This window comes from Phodopus roborovskii, unplaced genomic scaffold (assembly GCF_943737965.1).
Source record: "Phodopus roborovskii unplaced genomic scaffold, PHOROB, whole genome shotgun sequence".
Lineage (NCBI taxonomy): Eukaryota > Metazoa > Chordata > Mammalia > Rodentia > Cricetidae > Phodopus > Phodopus roborovskii.
The window spans coordinates 5957769-5979315 of NW_026125278.1; the positions used below are offsets into that span (position 1 = coordinate 5957769).

Here is a 21547-nt window from a genome sequence, read left to right on the forward strand (position 1 = left end):
GAGAGGAAGCCACCGCACATAGAAAAGCAGCTGCTCGGGGGCAGTTGGGAACTACTTACCAACATGGGACTTGACCAATATGAAAGCTTGTCCCACCCTCTGTCCCTTTTCCCCACTCCCCTCATTCGTGATCCGGGTGTCTATCAATAACACCTGGAACAGTTTGAATCGCCTGTTTTGAGGTGAACTTGCTTGAGAGGAGTTATCCCCAAAGAAACCCCAGGAGCAGAGCAGAGGGCACTGTGTGACGGACCACAGCAGAACCCAGGACACCATGCCACACAGCAGTCTCAGTCTCTGCGTTGGCTGAGATGGACTTGGACTTGCAACGCCTATGAAGCTGAGTCTTCTTCCCCTTGCTCGAACTACACTCATAGCTTCTGTGTTTCAAGCCGGCACCCCTGATTTCAGACCCCTTTACTAACTGAAAGTGAATTGCGGAAAGGAGAAATCAGTGGTAGCCAAGCACCCTCTGCAACTAACTCAGCATTTCTGCCGAGCGTGCCTGCGAAAATGCTGGGAGCTGGATTTTGCTCAAGGCCAAATGGAAAATCATGTTTTATGTTCCAATTTGATGATTTCCCTTTGTCCCTTGGGCACACGGCAGTTCTCCTCAGAGCAGTGGGCAGAGGGGTCCATCTGGAGACACTCACTGTGCAAGTGTTGAATGTAGTCATCTACTCACACAGCTTTTAAATTAACCCTGATCCAAGCCCAGACACAGGTGGGCAGAAGGCAGTACCTGCTGGCTGCCAGCTTAGGTCAGGTAGACAGCAATTTGAATCCAATTAGCACAACCTAGGTGGCAGGAGGCATAGGCAACCAGGATTCTATGTGATTGAGCTGGGTCCACAAGCTTCTTCTAGTGCATTTGGCAGCTTGACACCCTTATCTACGGTCACTAAGCACACACACCCTTTTCTGAATCATGCGCCCAGCAACATGTTAGCAACCTTAGACCCCCAGCTGCACGGAGTTACATGCATACACACCACGCTCCAAACAGTGGGATGTTTCTTCTCTCCTTGGCAAATGATGGCCACTGAAAGAAACCAGTGCCTTCTGAGCCCAAGTCCACAATTTGCTTCATTTCTGCATCTTTGCCAGATGGATGCAAGTCTATTCCTACTTAGGGTGAGAAAATTCACCAAGATCAAATATTTCAAGAACTACTTAAAACATTTGTCTCATCAAAATCCTGCCCATGGGGGAAGTCCCTTGACTAAAACAGCTAATAATTTGTTATTTAACTTTCATAATAGATTATAATTGCAAATGAAACACAGCTTTTGCTCATCAGCATTGACTGGAAATGGTAGCTTTTATAAGGAGGAACTCACCCGGATCCCAGCCGTTTATTAATCTAGATTGGAGGGCTGAAATTCAACCAACAGACTCTGGCTCAGCAGAACAAACAAACAACCAAGATTTTGTAAATGCAGCACAATCAAAGCAAGAACAAAGATGTAATTCATGTCCTGGGATTTCTGTGTTAATGGACTGACACACGCTTGCCAGCTTCACTGTGCTACAGTGTTCCTGTGTTCACGGATAAGCAAGCCCCAAAGTCCTGTTGGGCCAGAACGACAGGATGTCTGTGTGTTTAGCTAAGTTCTGGCAAGTTCAGATGCACCGAAGCAGCGCTGAGATGATAGGTCTGGATTTCCAGTGGAGCTGAGGCCTCACATTTATGAATCAAGCGGGTAGAGTGGCTACCACTTCACGGAGCACGAGGCAGAGCTGGGGCATGCTACCATATCTCTTTAAGCCTCATTCCCTCATCTGGAAGGTAGGGAAAAGCAGCTACCAGATTGTACTGCTGGAGGATTCAGAGATAATTCCAGACATCTACTGAGCAGCCCGACTACCACAAAAACCCCTTAACCTACTGGCTTTTCACTCTCTGCCAGCTTTAATCTACGTGTAGATGACTCTTTGAATTGGACTTGATCATGATATGAACCATGGGAAGTGCATGGGGAGAGAGATGAGATGGGAAGAGAGGAAGAGAGACATAGAGAAAAAGGTGAGGGAAAGAAAAGGAAGAGTCAGCGAGGGGGCTGCCACTGGGTGGCAAAGGGCCAGCGGGCCAGCAGGGGAAGAGCCGGGAGTCTGCCTTTCCGTGTGGCGTGTCTGTCCTCACCCTGTTACTGAGGGAGAGGACAGCAGGAAGGGCAGCTCTGCTCCTTACTGGTTTTCTGTATAAACATCTGGCCCAGGACTCCCCTCCACAGTGAGGAGAGCTCTAGGCTGTGCCCAGCTCTCTTTACGCTACTCCACCCTCAGATCCCAGCTGTCTCTGACAATCTCCTTCACAACCCCAGGTGAAGAACACAAGGGCAGTTCCTTACCAACCACGTGAAGGGCTCTGACGGAGCAGGCGTTCGCTTTCTATACCCATGGGTCCTCTCATGTTCTCTATGACTTTCTTTGTGACAACTCTCTTACCATTCACTACCCGGCTACAAGTGGTGACCAGTCTGAACTTCCCCATCCCATGGCTCACATATGGTACAAATGTCTCAGAGGCAGCAGGGCCTAATCTCGGCCCCAGGGACACAAAAGTAGAAAAGCCTGTGCCCATGATGGGGGTTACACTAAAGAAGGGGGAAGATGCTCTTCTGGACAGAGCCATGGGACTGCTGAACCAGCACTCTCCCGGGAAGAGGTCTTCCTCTCCAGTGACCTTCTGGAAGGTGCTGCCGCGAGGCCTCTGAAAGCACATTTCTTCTTCCAAGTGGGTTCTGTCTCTGGCATCGCCTCTGGTGTCCCATGTGACAGGGCCATCACCTCTGGTGTCCCATGTGACAGGGCCATCACCTCTGGTGTCCCATGTGACAGGGCCATCGCCTCTGGTCTCCCATGTGGCAGGGCCATCACCTCTGGTCTCCCATGTGACAGGGCCATCACCTCTGGTCTCCCATGTGGCAGGGCCATCACCTCTGGTCTCCCATGTGGCAGGGCCATCACCTCTGGTCTCCCATGTGGCAGGGCCATCACCTCTGGTCTCCCATGTGACAGGGCCATCACCTCTGGTCTCCCATGTGACAGGGCCATCATCTCTGGTGTCCCATGTGGCAGGGCCATCGCCTCTGGTCTCCCATGTGACAGGGCCATCACCTCTGGTCTCCCATGTGACAGGGCCATCGCCTCTGGTCTCCCATGTGGCAGGGCCATCACCTCTGGTCTCCCATGTGGCAGGGCCATCACCTCTGGTCTCCCATGTGGCAGGGCCATCACCTCTGGTCTCCCATGTGACAGGGCCATCGCCTCTGGTCTCCCATGTGACAGGGCCATCATCTCTGGTGTCCCATGTGGCAGGGCCATCGCCTCTGGTCTCCCATGTGACAGGGCCATCGCCTCTGGTCTCCCATGTGGCAGGGCCATCGCCTCTGGTCTCCCATGTGGCAGGGCCATCGCCTCTGGTCTCCCATGTGGCAGGGCCATCGCCTCTGGTCTCCCATGTGGCAGGGCCATCGCCTCTGATTCGTCCTATGGTACGGCCGTCACCTCTGATTCGTCCTTTGGTGTGGCCGTCACCTCTGATCCGTCCTTTGCTGCGGCCATCGCCTTTGATTTCCCATGTGGTGCGGCCATCACCCCTGATCCGCCCTTTGCCGCGGCTCCCTCTGGACCTGTCATAGTCCTTGCGCTTCCTGGCATCAGATAAGACATGATAGGCCTCTGCCACTTCTTTGAATCGCTCCTCGGCTGCTTCCTTGTCTCCTAGGTTCTTGTTTGGGTGTACTTGCAGAGCCAGCTGGTGGAACGCCCTCTTGATATCAGAGGAGGAAGCATTTTGAGGCACCCCTAGTACCTGGTAATAATTCACCATGTTTCTTCAAATAGTCTTGCCCCACCAAGGGTTGAGATTTTGAACAATTTCCATATAACTTCAAAAAGGAAGATGGCCAGTCATTCAAGTTTGGAGTTTTTGAGTTTCCTCACATGGTTCTCAGGGTAAAACTCTTCTGGTGGAGAGATGCCTCTTCGGAGTGTGGGTCCTTCACACGCCCACACCCTACCTCTGCTGCTCACTGGGGTGGGGTGACTATGAGGTCATCACTTTAAGCCAGTGACTCTGAGCTGATGCTGTGCCTGCCTTGTTCTCATAGTGGTAGGAAACTCTAGATGGACACAATAAAAACTGCAACAGAGACTGACACTTCATCTTATCCAAAGACAAACACATACGCAATAAATAAGCACATGCTGTCTTGCTAAGGAAGAGAAAAATCATTTGCCTTGTTTGTAACAGCCACCAGCCAGCAGACCCAACATCCACTTCAGGTCGCTGTGGGGGAAGATGCTTTTAGTGCCCTCCTAGGTGACATCTGTGGCTTGCCTTGTGGTACTTTCACTTGCTTTATTTTGCTGTGTTGTGTGTACAGGTGTTGGTTTTTGCATGTGGGTCTGTGCACCAGTTTCATGCAGTGTCTGCGGAGGCCAGCAGAGGGCGTCAGGTCACCTGAAACCGGAGTACACACAGTTGCGAGCCGAAATGTGGGTTCTGGTTATCGAACATGGGTCTTCTGGAAGAGCAGCCAGTGCTCTTAATTGCTGAGACAGCTTTTCAGCCCCAGCCCCTGCACAATGGGGGTGACTGGTTGGGAGTTGTCATTTTTAAAAGGGAAAATAAAATTAATTCATCAAGCAGGGAAACTGGGTCGGATGCCAATGTGAACAGGGGTTTAAGGGACGCGTGGAGGGGACAGAATCGGAAGGTGCCTCCTCACTCAGCGTGAGCGCCAGCTGATGTGCTAATGTGAACCTTTGGGAACTTTAGCTCTGTGTTTAAAAACTAAAGTAGCAATATCACAACCACAAATGCTATTGGGAAGGAACAGCACCCCACCGGGGCTCCAGCATAGCAGAGGAGTTGACCACCTGTCTCGATTCCTTTCTTCTTGTTGCCGTGGCAAAACGGCCTCCTAAACGCAACTCCAAGGAGTAAGGGTTTAGTTCCTCCCGCTGTCCGGTGAGTGGAGGCAGCAGAACTTGAAGCAGGTGATCACATGGCACCATGGTCAGGAAGAAGACAGTAGGGACCGCATGCCGCTGCTCAGCTCCCTTGTGCCGTACACAGTCCCACCTTCAGAGGGCGGCTTCCCGCCTCAGTCAGTGCAAACAAGATCACACCCACAGGTGAACCCTGAGGCTTATCTCCCAGGTGATTCCAGGCTCTGTCAAGCTGACAATGGACACTGAGCATCCACTGCCCATTCACAGGACACACAACTTCACGTTTCCCGGACTCGTCCGTAATTCGTTAGGCATGCTGTGTGACTGACTTATGGCCTGAGGTGTGAAGGGTGGAGAGGCACCTCTTTCAGGCAGACCACGAGAGCACATGTTTGCCCCCCCCCCCCCCCCCCCCCCCCCCCGCCTCCTTCCATCGACTGGTGCCAGTGATCAGGGGATGCGGAAACTGCCACCCAGAATGACAGAGGCTGCATCCCCTGGACTTCTGATGCGTAGTGAAGCCAATTGTCCCCATCAACCACATCAGACCGTCGCTGTGAGGAAGAAACTGCTGTGAGGTGCCACCTGCCATGTCCCCACCTGTTTGTGACAGTAATCTACTCATATTCAGAACCTGTCCCTGAAATGGAACCAGCTAGTCAGGTCCCACTTGTGCAGCCCTAAACACCAGCTAGATGCTCCTGTCCGCTGTCCCTCTATGCTCTTATAAATCAACCTTTCGCTTCACCGCCATGCCCTGAACTGTTCTTAGTCCCCTTCACATCCTCTGTGTGACGCTCATGGCTGGCAGGCGGAGCCGTTCTTTCACTAATCATCTAAAGTGGCACTCGAGACTAATAGCCTTCCTGTGCCCATGCCAGAAGCACCCAAGCCAGGAGGGGCCAGCAATTCTGCATCTGTAACCCCTAGATGCAGAGCTGCTGACAACCGTGAAGATGATACACTGTACAACCTCGGCTGGGCTGGCACAATACAGGGACAGAATTAAGTTTTAAGTGTCCCCTCCCCAGGCTCCTTGGTGATTCTTCTTAATTGTTACTGCCGCTCTCTAGTTTCCGATTAAACCTCTGCCCCTCCCTTTCACTCTAAGCAGAATTTGCTTCCTGTTTAGTTAAACAAAACAAACAAAAAGAGAAACCATCAGGAAGTCCCCAGATGTCTCCCAAAGACAGAGTGCACTGGATCCTCCAAGGAAATGAGCCATATGTGGGTTGATAAGTTGTGTCTAAACTATAAATGGAAGACTTGGAAGGAACTTGTGGCGTTAATTCAGACATCTGAAGATTTGAAACTGGTTGAGGGGGGTTGGTTGATGAGGCAAGTCCCGCTTAGCGGCTGAAGGCCTGAGAACTAAGAGCTGCAATGTTTGCTGGCAGAAGACGGATACCTCAGGCCACACAGGGTAAACTCATCCTTCCTCCATGTGCTGGTTCCCTTTCTGTTATTGTGATAAAATGTTATGACTAAAAGCAACTTAGAACAGGAAAGGTTATGTATTTACCCTTCCAGTCAGGGTCCATCACTGAAGAAGTCAAGGCTGGAACCCAGGTAGTACATCTTGAAGCAGAAACAGTGGAGGAAGGCTGCTTGGGGACTTGCATACAGATTCAACTATTTTCCTTGGATAGCCCAAAACTACCTGTGCAGACAGTGATACTGCCCACATGGGCGGGGCCCTCCCAAAACAATTATGGATCAAGACAGCCCCTCACAGACATGCCCACAGACCAACCCAGTAAAGATGATTACTCAAGTGAGACTCATTTTTCAGCTGAAGTTGACAGTTAATGCTGACTGGGACATTCTACCTTAGTGTTCTGCTGGGATCATCCTGGGCTTAGATGGTGCCCACCCACAGCAGTGAGATTACTCTCCTTTAGTGTACTGATTCGAATTTTAATCTCCTCCATGAACACTCTTGAAGACACACACACACACACCATAATGCTGTTCTAGCTATCTGGGCATCCCTTAGCCTGGAAAAGGTAACACATAAAATTAATCATCCCCTATGTCTCCAACAGAGTTTAAAACAGCCCTGATCATTCCCTCCGTATTTTTAAAATAAAATATTTGAAAATATTATTAACCATCATATATCGTGATTAAGATTACATTAGAAATTTTTGTTGTATTGAAATTTATATTATAGGCTGGTGAGATGGCTCAGCAGTTAAAGGTACATTCCCCCAAACCCTGGTAAAGGTGGGTGGAGGAAACAGTCTCTCATGTTACCATTCAGCTTTCACCTAAGTGCTCTGCGTGTGTCCCACCATATCATGCACACATACACTCACCAATTAATAATACCTAAGAGTTGCAAATGTTTAATTTTTAAGTTAGATTTTTATATCATATAAAATATGCAATGTTAACCATCCCTAAGTATATAGTAACATAATTATTCCAACATGTGGTTCAGTAATCAACACTATCTACTTCAAATTTTTTTCTGTCATTCCACTCATAAACTTCTGGTGATCTCCTTGTGTACTGTGAATGTCTACTTCAGATATTTCCTACATGTGAATTATATAACAATTACTTAGCATGTTCTCAAAGCTCATCCATGTTGTAGCTGACCTTCATCCCTTTTAATGGATGAATAATAGTCCATTTTACACACCTACCACAATTTGTTTATCTATTTACGAGTTCATGTGCTTCTGGGTTGCTTCTGCCTGGTTGTTGTGGCCTTGAATGAGGGCAGGCATGTGAGCTCTTTTTGAAGAACTGCCGAGTCATGGTAGTTCTATGCCTAACTTTCCCAAGAGCCACCAAACAGCTTTCCAGAGTGGCCGTGCCATTTTCTATTCCAGTCATCAGGATGCGAAGCAGCTGGACCTTCTCCGGCAGTTCTGATCCCTTCCCTTCCCACAGCCTGGGGGAGCACTGCTTCCTTTAACCCCCTTCTCTGTTCCCTGCCGTCTTTAGCCATTGGATTCCTCGGGCCACTTGCTGCATGTAAGTAAACAAGTCTAGATTTCCTGTCTCAGAAGACAACCCACATGCTATATGGCCTTCCATGTCTGCTTCTCCCTGCACTTGTCTATGTCCGGCCCACTCCTCAGGTGGAAGGAAGGGCTCTCTACCCACTCCCCATCACTGAAATCCTACTGGCCAGCTTCCCAGATGCCACTGGACATGACTTTTTTTTTTTTTTTTTTTTTTTTTTTGAGAGATTTTGAACTTGTTGATTCGCTCATTCTTCATGAAACCATCCCCTTCAGAGATTCTAGAAAACTCATCACTGGCCTTCCCCCACTTCTGATGGTGACTTTTCTCAGTTGCTTCCAAAGGAGTCCACTACTTCTCAAACGGTGCCACCAGCCTAGGTCCAAGTGTTCACCCACGTGGGCACCCAATCCCAGTCATTGCACCCATCTGTCCCTCAGATGTTGGATTTCCGACCTTCAGTGGATCCCCAGGGCCTCTCTCTGCTAGGCAAACCAAAGTCTTTCCACCAGTGCTTGATTTTCAGCCCCATCTCTTGCCAATCTGCTCAACGCTCCCTATTATACGTTTCTTGGAGAGTATTGTTTCATGGTTTGGTCTTTCCTATGCATGGAATATTCTAGACTTTCTTCAGGAGGTTCTCTTGACTGTGATGGTTTAAGTGGTTTTATTAAAGTAATGTCTATTGTTACTATTGCTTTAATACTTTTATCTTTATCTTATCGAATATTGTCACAACTACAGAAATCACTAAAAAAGTAAGTTAACACTCTACACCTCTCTCTCTCTCTGATTTACAGCCATTTTTCTCTCAAACAGCTGACTTGGAGCTTATGCTATGTAAATAAACACAAGAATTTTTCATGACCGTTTTGCCTTCAATTAATTCCCTTTGGCTACTTTTTGTTAGGGATACTCTTTTGCTTGCATTTTAACTTTAAACAAATTAATCCCAGCACTCTGGAGGCAGAGACAGGCATACCTCTCTGAGTTTGAGGCCAGCCTGGTCTACAGAGTAAGTTCCAGGATAGTCAGAATTGTTACACAGAGAAACCCTGTCTTAAAAAACATTCTTTTATGAACCTAAGGGAGTTGCCATATCCCCTATAAATTCATTATATTTTAGGCTATTTTAAGCATTTCAGTGTTCTTCCAACTGGTAAGAAATATCAAGCATCAGAGTACCTTGAATATTTTCTGTGCTGATATTACAAAATGCTAAATAAATGAAGTTTTTTTTTTTTCCTTCTGAGTTGTTAGGTTTTAATTGGCCTGATTCAGAGCTGAATTTGTCAGGAACCTGAAGCTCACATTTCACTTAGACAGTTCTGCACTCTCAATTATCTGATGCATTTCAAAGCGGGATCCCGGAGTTGGAGACACTTGACATTCCACAAAAGCTGGCCTTGTCCCTGGTGTGATGACAGTCATGCTCCTACAGACACAGCAGTTGCGTGACTTTGGGCACTGAACTCATGGCTGTTAACACGGGCTTCCCACTTAGCTACTCCCTTTAGAGGTAGGAAGTGTATTTGACAACATGCAGAAATACAAAGATCTGTTTATCCTTAGTAAGGTGGCACCCTCAATAATTTGATCCATATTAGCAGCAACGAGCTGGCTGAAAAGAAAGTCCAGTCTTCAGGTTTTAAATTATGACTTAACCAGATGGGGATTTCAGGTAAGAGGCTGTTTTTGTGGCTAAGGGAAAGGTAAAAGAAAGCTAATTTGCTACTTTGAGTTGCATGTTATTTTGTCATGATATTCTGAGGGGGAAAGTGATCTCGGAGATACTTAGTGTTCCAGAAATAAAGTTACTAATGCCACTCACTTACTCACTCATAGGAATGGGAGCCACGTGACAGTGACTGAACGCCAATTGTCTTACATCTTCTCCTAACATACTATGAGTACATGTGAGTCAGAAAGAGCTGAGAAGCGAAGTAACCAAACAGCTTTGGGAGGACTCTCTTTGTGACCTGTGATTAGTTCCAGTTTGCGTGGTGAAGCGCCACAGACAACGCCGCTGCCGGAACCAGAAAGTGTGGCTTATTCAGCCTTCCGAGTTTGACAAAGCCAATCCCATCACCATGTTCTGAGGGGTGCTATTCCTGCTGAGATTTGTCAAAGTGGCCTCTCAGAAGCTCTTAAGAAACTAAAATCCTTGACCTACTTTGATCTTAAAAACCGTGCAACCCATGTCCACGGGTGGGTAATCATAAGTTATTTTTTAAATCACTCACTTAAAAAAAAATCACTAAGCCAAAAGTGTCTTTTTCATCTTGCTCTATGCCACTGGAAGCCTCCTTCAGGAGGACCTGTTTCAAGATGGCACCTTGAGCTCACGGTAGGAGCTCAGGTGTTGTTCTACTGCTGAACCCAACAACCTGTCTAGAACATGAGTCCTATCAAAGTAAACATCCCAGGATCACCCAGTGAGCACGAAGAAACCAGGAGAAAATGAACCAGGCGTCATGCTAAGAAACTTGGGAAACAGGCACCGTGTCTGTGGGAGAGATGCTGCTGGCACTCAGCCACCCCTGCCTTCTCTTGCACCTTCACTAACCAGTGATCGGATCCCTGTGCATCCCCGGATGCTGGAGAGCAGCAGTCTAACAACAGAAGCCACAAGCTGGCTCCAGAGAGAACAACATTCCTACTCGGTCGTGATGTGTAGGTAATGGCTTAGACTCCTTTCTCAGCAGTGCTTGTGACCTGTTTCTGGTTCAAGCAAGGTGTATCAGAGAATCTGACCGGAAATTCCTGAACTACAGGGAAACTTAATAGTTCTAAGGGCTAATGATCAAGAAGAGATAAGTCATCTTCAGGTGACCAGCCACCCGTGTGCTGAAGCCTTCTGTGGCATAGGGAGGCATAGAGCAGTGCACTACTTCAGTTCTAGAAGGTCACTAATGGTAGCTATCACGGGATTCCACCCTTAGGCTCTCACCTAAGTCTGGTTTGCTCCCAATGGCTTGACCCCTAGCATCATCACATACACAGTGTTAGGTGTTCACTGTAGGTGTTACAGTGAACAGTGTTACAGACATCCAGGCTGTAGAACCAGCCCTGAAACAGTGGTCTTCCCAAATCACAGGCAACTCTGCTGCCCATGCTAGACCTGCTTATGAGTAAGGTTTTTTCCTGCTGCCATGCCTGCCCCAATTAACACACAGAGATGCTGTATTAGATATAATTGGCCAGTTACTAGTTTCTTGTTGGCTATCTCTGTCTTAATTATTAACCCATGTCTATTAATATAAGTACTTCCAAGTGGTCTCATCTTACCGGAGGGACCAGTGTTCTGCTCTCTCCAGTCTCTCCATGCTGACTCCTCCCTACTACTTCCTCTTTCCTCCTAGTCTCCTAGCCTCGCCTATCTTGCTTTGCTATTGGCCAACAGTGCTTTATTCATTAACCAATAAGAGAAGCACATTTACAGAATGACATCTCCCATCACCTGCTCTTTTCGAGGGTGGTTTAGTGGTTGCTCTGTCTTTACACTGCTCCTGTAGCTTTGTTATGGATTTTTGGCTGCTGTAACCTAACATGGTAAAAGACATGGCTTTAGGCTGGAGATGACCTTCAGTGCTCATATCAGGATATAAGTAGTGAGGGCTGACTTGGGGGTAATTGCCATGGAGACGCTGGTGGTGAAATGTGGGTGGGAGATGCAGGCAAATGTACTAGAGGGCTTTCCTCAGTGCTCATGAATATACCATAGCATGGCATGGCATGTTTGTATCTTCCTGGCCTATTCAGTGACACCCTGTGATTCCTTCAGTGGGAATGAAAATGCCAGAGCAGCAGAAAGAAGTCAGTCACCCCCAGGGACTAATTCAACGGCCTCTCCTTACCCACTGAGCTACTCTCCCATGAATGAAGGAGCTTGAATGTCAGGACTTGCTTCATCTCCTGGGATTCATCTATGAAGTGCCACAGTGGTCAGACTAAGATACAGTGATATCATGAGGGATTTCTCAATAAAATACCCCAGTTTACATCTCAGGGTCCACAGTGCCAGAATGAAGTCACCCCTGAGAGAAAATGCCCCTACTCAGCTAAGCTCTGTGATGGCCAATCTCATTTGCAGAGCTGTGCACAGAATCTGTAAGGCCCAGAGAGTGTGCTGTCTCTTTGTGTGGGGTCTGGCAGGAGTCTGAGTAAAAGTGCAACCTGGAAAGGCTGCTGGACATCTGGGAACCTGGCCAGGGGACCTTTAATCTGAGCCCAGTTTTGTGAACCTTTTACAATATTACTTAAATTTAATTTTACAAGGGAGCTACTCAATTCCAATGACATGAATGTACATTATGCCAGTAAAAAACAAAACGAAATATGGTCTAGATGGTTAGCTTCTAATTTCCAACCCAAGCTGTTATTTTCCATTAGAATTTTAATATAAAAATTTTCAGACATGAGAAAAATAATGTTTCGTGAATCTCTATATCCATCCTACCTCTTAAATTCTACAATTAAAATATTCTAAACTTACTTTGCTAAATGTATCTCTCCCCCCAAAACAGCCCAGTTTTTTGTCACTGTTCAGTATTCTCGCAGAAGCCAGTGTGTTTGCAGGCACTATTGCTCACAGCCTGGTCAGGACATAGTGATATACATTCTTCCAGTCCTAACTGTAGTGGTTTAAATGAGACTGTCCCGAGTGGGCTCAGGTATTTAAACACTCGATCCCCGGTTCGTGATGCTGTTTGGGGAGGGTTAGCAGATGTGGCCTTGTTGGAGGCAGTATAACACTGTGGGCAGGCTTTGCAAGCCTGAAGTCTCTTCCTGCTTCCCTTTTGCTCTCTCTGCTTTTGTCTGTGAGCTTCCTGCTCCTGCCACCATGACTGTAACATGCTGCCATGCTTACTCACCATGACGAGTTCTTATCCCTTTGAAACCACAGTCCAAATAAACCCTTTCTTCTATAAGTTGTCTTGGTCATTGTGTTTTGTTACAGCAACAAAAAAGTAACTAATACAATAACCCTTAAGACACACACACACACACACACACACACACACACACACACACACACACACGGTTTAAAATTCTAGTCTTTAGCAACACAGAATGTTGGCATCACCAGAAGGTTCCCTCATGTCCCTTCGTAAATCACTCCCCACCTCTACCTGTTCATACCTAAGCACTGACTTTTTAAATGTGACTACTGATGTGTTTCAGCAGCCTAGAAGTCTAACACGGACCTATGTGGCGTGAGCTCTGTTGTGTGCTGCTTCTCACATTGAGTACAATGTTACTGAGACTCATCTGAACCATTGCATGTGTCAGGAATTTGTTTTTCATTACTGGGTGGTGTTCCACTGTGAATGCATCTCAGTTTATATACTCACTTTGTATACAACTGTAAACCTAGGCTTCCGAGTTTTGCTAACTACGGAACAAGCTGCTAACGACAATTTTATACAAATCTTACAGATGTGCTTTCATTTCCCTCTGGTGAACACCCTGGAGTGAGACTGCTGTATCTTGGTAGATGTGTGTATCCCCACTCTCGCCAGCAGTGTAGGAACACCCTGTTTGCCACACATGCACATCTGTCACCAACTCTCTTTCTAATTTTAATTCTCTTAGTGGGTGTAAAGTCGTTTAAGCTTCTATTCTGGCAAATTTTCCAAACTTAAAAAAAAAAAAAAAAAAAAAAAGGCATGTGCGTGAGGATCAAGTGTGAAGGAAACATTGCTTGAAGAGATGGGCGAAGGTGGCATTTATAAGGTTACTTTATCTGAATTTGGGCTGTACTAACAAGCTCTGGTGGAGGCATGTAGCCTGGATAGCCAGACACACGCTTCATATTCTAATTCTCAACTAAATTATGACACAGTGAAATTAATGCCTAGAAAACTGCAACTTCTGCTGTCGCAAGAGGTATAGGAGCTTTGTGTTCTAACGGATGGAGCACAAGTTCTCCCCCAACTGCCTATAGGAGGGTCCTACCTGTAATGGTGGCTTAGCATACTCAATGGAGTCATAAATCACCCAGGGAAGAGACACCTACTAGCTCTTCCCTGTCTCCAAAGTCAATCCTGGGCCCAAGAGAAAAGAAATAACTTTTTTTTTAAAAAAATATCTACACTGTGCCAAAGGGTTGCAATTTGTATATATTTTCTTTAAATTGTCAGAATAACATTGCTGTCAATCAGTTATGGACAATCTCACATTAAAGATGCAAAACAAAGGCTCAAAAAAAAAAAAAACCCCAAAACTCCAGTAATTTTCTCCCAGACACACACACACAAACACACACACACACAAACACACACACACGCATACATACACAAATGTGTGCGCACACACACGCACATGCACACGTGCACACATATACATACATACATACACACGTACACACACACACACACACACACGCACACACCCCTGCACTTGACTCTGTACCCTAGGCTCTACCTTGATAAGCACTTGCAAAGAAATCACTGAGGCTGAGTACTCCCTGGGAAACTGGAGCCAGCTGTGGTGGAGAGGTCTGTGGGTCTCTCCAGAGTCTGTCTGTCTGTCTCTTTCCTGCTGCCTGCTTCCTCCCATGTCTGCAGCAGTGAAGGCAGGACCGACCCTTCCACCTGTGAGCATGTCCGTCACAAGGCTCAGACAGAGACAGAGAGGAGCTGAGGCTGCCTCTCTCAGCTGGCTTTCCTCTTGTAGGAGGGACCACCAGCTGCCACTCTTGCTGCTCCTCCTTACTGTCTAGGTGCCTCTCAGCCCCCTCACGGCTCTCTGGCCTCCCTCTGCACTCCCTTCTCAGTGTGAGGAGAGAGTGAAATGCCATCCTGTGTCTCTCCAGCCCCAGTTACCTGTTCCTGAAAAGCACTGGCTTGCTCCTCAAATCCTGCTGTTCGGAAATAATTGACGACGTCTGTCACAGCCCAGTCTGCAGGATCGGGAGGCCGTCCATTTTCCATGGAACTGCAAAACACAAGTCCAGGCTGTCAGAGGCCGGCACATTTGCAGGTATGGACAGGCAGGCGCACTGCTTTGCCTCCTAGGGCTGGTCTTAGCCAGCTGACCAGGAGCCTGGTGTTCACTTCCTGCAGGGCCGATCCCAGTCTACTCACAGAAGGACTCATGATGCTTCTTCTGTGTCTTAGTTTCTTGTGACCATTACTCATGCTGGGGTAGTAAAGCATTTGACCTTTAAGGAAAATGGTTCCCACAAATACTTTTGTTGAAAGCCAGAGACATGTAGAGTGGTCCAGTCATTTTTGGTGGGCTATCGATTAACATTTCTACTGCAATTTCAGTGTGACTATTCACTTTACCATGTGACTCTAACACACATCTTTCGATTCAGAGAAAAAGATCCATGTTTTAGTAGATCATGTTTCTCTGCTGCATTCTGTCCCAGCCTCTTATGGCGCTCTCTCTACCTGGTGAATCTTTACCACTTCTACCAACTCAAGAGTTGCCTCTGGTTTAAGGCACTTCCCGGTACCATTAGGAAGTACTTAAGTTATAATCTGTTCTGAAACCCAATACTCCATTCACATTACCACTGTAGCACCTTCCTTACTGGGTTAAAAAGATATGGGCAAAGATAGACGCGCGAGCTTGGGCCGGTTCTCACTGTATTATTCCAAGTGTTGAGCATGTGCTTACAGAAGTCAATCAACATTATTCAGAATGAATTACAGCCATTAGAAGGTGACAGTCAGGCATGTTTGAGAGGCTCGGGTAACCCTCTCACTAGGTTTAGAGAGGAGGGACAGAAGTACAGTGGGGGGGGGAGAAAGCAGCATGCAGTTTCTGGAACTCTACCTCATTTCAGGAGTTATCTGTCTAGACCAAAGCCAAGGTAGTTCCCAGAAGGTCCATAGGATCACATTGTTTCTCCAATTAAATCCTTCAAAGACTTCCTGTTCCTGTGGCAAATTCCCATGAGTTTAACGGAAGTCCTTCAGGACAAAGGCCTCCACTCTTCAACTAGAAATACATTTGGGAGCCAAAGACAGAGCAACTCTTATGTGCTCTCCAGTGTTTCACAGTGGACACTGGTCAACACTATACTGCAGAGGTAAGCTGCAAGTTACACAGACAGCTAGGAAGGACACACACACTGTAGTGTGACACATCAGCCTAGTCAATAGCAATGTCTAAGCAAGGTCTAAGCAAGGTCTAAGCAAGGTCTAAGCAAGGTCTGAAGCAAGGTCTGAAGGCCATCAGAAGTTAATAAAGAGGTCAGGTTAAGATTATTCCAAGCTCCACGGTAGGGATTCAGTCAGCCAAGGAGCCAGGACAGTCCTGAAGACCACACTGAGGATTCCATACTTTTGCTAAGAGAAATGGGAAATTGATAAATGGCCTTACAGGAAGGGATTGACCTTGTCAGAGCCACATTTTGAGGGGTACAGAAGAGGAACAAGAAGGAGAGAAAGGATGTGAATGAGAATTTCACTGCAGTGATCTCTGTAGAAATTGTAATCTCAGACTAAAGTAGTGACTATGAAGAAGAAAGGACTCAGAGCAGAGTAGAAGCTATGAAAAAAGAGAGGAGCGTGGACCAAAATACTCGGTGAATAGAATCAGCTAGGCTCAGTGCTGGACAGGCCACAGAACTGAATGGCGGTGGTAGCTCCACTGAGACAGCACCCCCTGCTTTTCTGTCATGAGAGGATTTAATGGCTCTGGAGGTCAAAGCACAGCAGAGAGCTGGAGGCCATCAGGGAGAGAGAGGCTTTGATGATGAGGGAAACCCCCATGGTGAAGAGAAGTGTTCTGGAGTCCTTGGTAAGGCTAAACGCTCAGCTCAGTGCAAGTTGAAAAGATCTTTGCTGTAGTTAGAACAAAATCTCTAGACTTTGAGGGAGCTCAGCAGGTCTTCACACATCTAAAAGGCCAGGGTCTAGGCATGTCTCCTTCAAAGCAAGAACCTAAACACCTAATTACCAACAAACAATAACTACTACAACAAACCAACTAACCAGCCAACCAAACAAGGAAGGCAATCAAATTCTATTCTTAAAGAAAAGTGAGCAGGTGGGTTACCAATGAACATGCAATTGGTCATTTCTCAGTGGTGCTTAATTTACAAACATTTCGACCAGAGCCTACTAACTAGAACAGTTCCTTCCTGAGTTTAACCTGGGTCTGAAAGCTGTGTGTGCCTATGCCTTAGATGTTTCTATAGCTGTGAAAAAAGCACCGTGACCAAAAGCAACATAGGGAAGAAAGGGCTTATTTGGTTCATACTTCTACACCACAGTCCATCAGGAAAGGAAGTCAGGGCAGGACCTGACACACAGCAGTGGAGGATGCTCATTACTAGCTTGCTCCTCGTGGCTTGCCTAGGTTTTTTTTTTTTTTTTTTTTTTTTTTTTTAGACCATGGGACCACTTGCCTAGGGGTAGCGCCACTTACAATGGGCCCTCTGACATCAATCATTAATCAAGAAAATGCCCATGAACGTGGTCTCAATTGTTGTCGCAAATGGACTGATCTCAATTGTTTTTCCCTCTTGTCAGATAATTCCAGCTTGTATCAAGTTGACAAAACACAACACAACAGCAAAGCAATCACATCAGCCTGCGTGCTTTCACACTAGTTCTCACCTTTATTGAACCCTCAGACCAAAGGGGCGGATGCTTCTGTCCCCAGGAACCCTCAGAGGACAGCACTGTCTCTTCCTACCTTATAGTCCTCTCCCTGTCATATCACTCCTGTCTCCACCTCCCTAGTGCTGGGATTAAAGAAATGTGACACTCAAGTTGGGATGAAAGGTGGGAGCCACCACTGCCTGGCTCTGTTTCTCTTTTAAACTGGATCAATCTGGCATAGCCCAGGGTAGCCTTGAACTCACAGAGATCCATCTGCCTCTGTCTCCCTGGTGCTGGGATTAAAGGTGTGTGCCACCACTGCCTGGCCTCTATGGCTAACGAGTGGCCAGCTCTACACCCTAATCTTTTGGCAAGCTTTATTTGTTAGAGCACAAACAAAATAACCACCCCAACTTCTAGCAATAAGCTGAGTCCCATTGAACAGACTTTTAAGCCTGGAAAAAACATCTGAGTTCACATGTCCTGTGGTTGACTTCGATTAGCCCCCGGTCTCCCCAAAGAATGGGTATTTGGTTGTGATATGTGAGGCCCCCTGGATTCCTATTGGGTTGTTGCAACATCATTACTTCCATGATTCTGAAATGCTTTTATTTTTATTAACACATTTTACTTAAATTAGAAACAATCCTATTTTACATATCAATCCCAGTTCCCTCTCTTTCCTTCCCCCCATGCTCTGCACTGACCCCTCCATCCCATCCCCCATCCACTCCCCAGGGAGGTGAGTCCTTCCTTGAGGGATCATCAAAATCTGTCAAGTTATTTGGGATAAGGCCTAGGCTCTCTCCGGTGTCCAGGCTAAGGGAGTATCCCTCCATGGGAAATGGATTCCAGAAGTCCGTTCGTGCAGTAGGGATACATCCTGGTTCCACCCCCAGAGGCCCCATAGACTGCCCAGGCCTCCTAGCTGACACCCGTGTTCAGGACCTGGTTTGGACCTATGTTGGTTCCCAGCTATCAGACTGGGGTCCATGAGTTCCCACTTGCTCAGGTCAGCTGTTTCCTGTGGTTTTCTACAGCCTGGTCTTGACCCCTTTGCTCATCACTCCTCCCTCTCTGAAACTGGATTCCAGGAGTTTGGCTCAGTGTTTAGCTGTGGGTGTCTGCTTCTGCTTCCTAGAGCCTAGATGAAGGCTCTAGGATGGCATTTAAGGTAGTCATCAATCTCGTTATAGGAGAAGAGCATTTAAGGTAGCCTCTCCACTATTACTTAGATTCCTAGTTGGGGTCATCCTTGTGGATCTCTGTACAATTCCCTCGTGCCAGATTTCTCTTTAAACCTATAATAGCTCCTTCTGTCGATGTGTCTCTTTTCTTGCTTTCCTCTGTTCATCTCCCCTATCAATCTTCCTGCTCCCTTATGTTTTTGGATTATTGGAAAAGCTGTAGGAAAAAAGTTTGGTAAAACTGCTGGTGGTGTGGCACAAGTTTTGGGGCAAATTGAGAAACTGTCACTTTCTCATGGGCGGGGTGAGGGAACCCACCCAGGATAAATGGTGCTAGTAACCAATCAGTATACATTAACGATCTGTCTAATTTAATTGAAAAGACTGGGATAATTAGAAAAATATAACTATACAGGACTATTCATATCCTAAGAAAGGCCTGTTTAACTTCATCGTGGTTGTTTACCAGCGTCTACCACAGGTTTAGGTGGACACACAAAGGTTTGCTAGGTGACATGGACTAAAATCAGAAAATGATACACTTTTCATAGACCTCAAAATGTCAGACTTCCACCCCACCTGAACTGGGAACTTCCACCGACTTTTGGGAAAACAAAGCTCAGAACAGGGAAGGAACTCACCCCAAATACCGCTCATTCCAGACCATCTTTAATGCGAACCTGTGCTCTTTCCATTACACTTATGGTTCATATGGCTATTGACTGACAGCTATGGTCTCAGCATCCCCCAGATGCAGGGAGAAGGGACAGAGAATGCCCAGTTTCTGTTCCTGGGAAGGTGCCAATCATGTGAGGCAAACAGAGTTAGAAATAGCCAAGTTATACTGGAACCCAGGGGTAAGCCAGTGCTAATTAGGATGCATTCAACAGAGGGCCTGGTTAGCTGTCTGGCTTGAACAGTTTAAGGCCTGTAATTTTTAAAAGGCATTTGCTATTCCAAACCCTCACATTTTAAGCTAGGTCTCCAAAGAGGGATGGGTTTTCCGGGCCATGCCAGTGACATCAGCAACAGTTCCAAGGGCAGCACTGCATGGCTTAAGGTAACAGTAAGAGAATATGGAGAAGAAAGGTTCAAGAACAAGCGTGCCCAACATTGGGCACGTTTGGAGGGCTGCCTGTTTGCTGGGAAAGCACTAGGTCTGCTTCTATGACTTTGTTGTTGTTATTGCCAAACTGAGAACCTCAACTTTATTCCAGTGAAAATAACCATTCTTTTCCTAAATTATCACAAGCACACATCAGATTCCTGAAGAAATTTGAATGGCACAGTTCAAGACACTTCTGAGACGGTGGCTCCATTGTGGCCTTAGTTTTGCATTGATAAAATGAGACAGCAAACAGAAGTGTGTCATGGCCCTTTGATACCTATCATTTACTATCATAGTGGAGCCTATTTTTGAACATGCATATGAACTTGGTAAATTTATGAGTATTTTATAGGCATGATGTCTTCAAAAATGTATATGTATATTATGCTTTATTCAACACATTCTCAAGAAAGTAAGTGGAAGAATGTGTCTTCAATTTTCTTACTTAATCAAGTCAATGTTTCCATTTAATTGTTTAGCCTACAGGCATATGGTTAGAAATATCATGTACCGATTAAAACTACATCCTGAGTGAATAATTCACACCAGAAAACACTTCTCCCTTAATGAAATAACTCGCTTTTAAGAAATGATAAAGAGCCAGGTGGTGGCTTAGGCCTTTAATCCAGCACTCAGGAGACAGAAACAGGCAGATCTCTGAGTTTAAGGTCAGTCTGGTCTACAGAGTGAGTTCCAGGACAGCCAGGGCTACTCAGAGAAATGCTGTCTCAAAAACCAAAAGGGACAAAGATACAATAATTGTGATAAATATACATTAAATGAAAAACTGGCAGACACATGAGAAGCTGTATGAGCGTTTTCATATTGGCACAATCTTAACTTTATAAGACTATCATGCTGACCACTATAACAAGCAGCGATACATATTTTAAGTGGGCAGAAAAAGTATCCATTTCTTTTTCCACGAGGCTGGTAAAAATACTAGAAACTTTCTTAGAATCTAGCTCATGTATATTTTATGGCATTTATGATTTACGGACTCTGGGGCCTGGTCAGAGCAGAAAGGTTATGACCGATAATCTTCACTGCCAGTTTCACACTTCTGGGAATGCTGGTGAACATATTTCCAGAGACAATCATTCATACACACACACACACACACACACACACACACACACACACACACACACACACGGGAGGGGGATGGAGAGAGAGAGAAAGACCTGATGTTCATTTGATAGTCCCGTCGGTGTGTCATAAATCCACTCCTCAACAACTCAGTGGGCGATGAACAATGCAAAGCCAGGGAAACCTCATGTTCTCATGTCTGGTATTTGATAAAGAAATCTAGCACCTGGAAATGGTGTTCTTGCTAACAACTTTATTTGACTATTTGTACTGGAAAAACTGGGAATTGGCTTTCGGAAAGAACTTGAAAACACATGGAGGTAAAGACTGGAGGGGTTCTAGAATGCTCTAAGAAGAGTTTGATGGACAATCCGAAAATCAGAAAATTGTCTCAGAGAGCTGAGAAAACTTCAGTCAGTGCTGAGTTCATAAAGTCACAGGATGAGGACTAAGGTGAAATTGGGCTAGAGGCTTCCAGGTTACCTGCTGGCAAAGAATTTGTCTGCATCTCTTGTTGGTGCCCTGAGACTATGGGAGACTGAATGTAAAGGCAGTGAACTAATTAATCCACAGGAAGGCATCTTTTATAGCTACTTAGCATCAATGCTGTTGCAAGGCTGGGAAGGCCCACAGTGGAAATTAGGAACAAAAGCAGAGTGGAT

General features: G+C 46.2%; 1 protein-coding gene across 1 annotated transcript in view; it reads right to left on the bottom strand.

Annotated features, from left to right (window-relative positions):
* The window catches only part of Samd13 (sterile alpha motif domain containing 13), a 34295-nt gene that overhangs the window by 1659 nt on the left and 11089 nt on the right, over positions 1 to 21547 (bottom strand). Inside the window, exon 2 of the mRNA XM_051194963.1 lies at positions 14766 to 14877. Coding sequence (XP_051050920.1) covers positions 14766 to 14877 — 112 coding nt within the window. The remainder of the gene's footprint in view (positions 1 to 14765; positions 14878 to 21547) is intronic.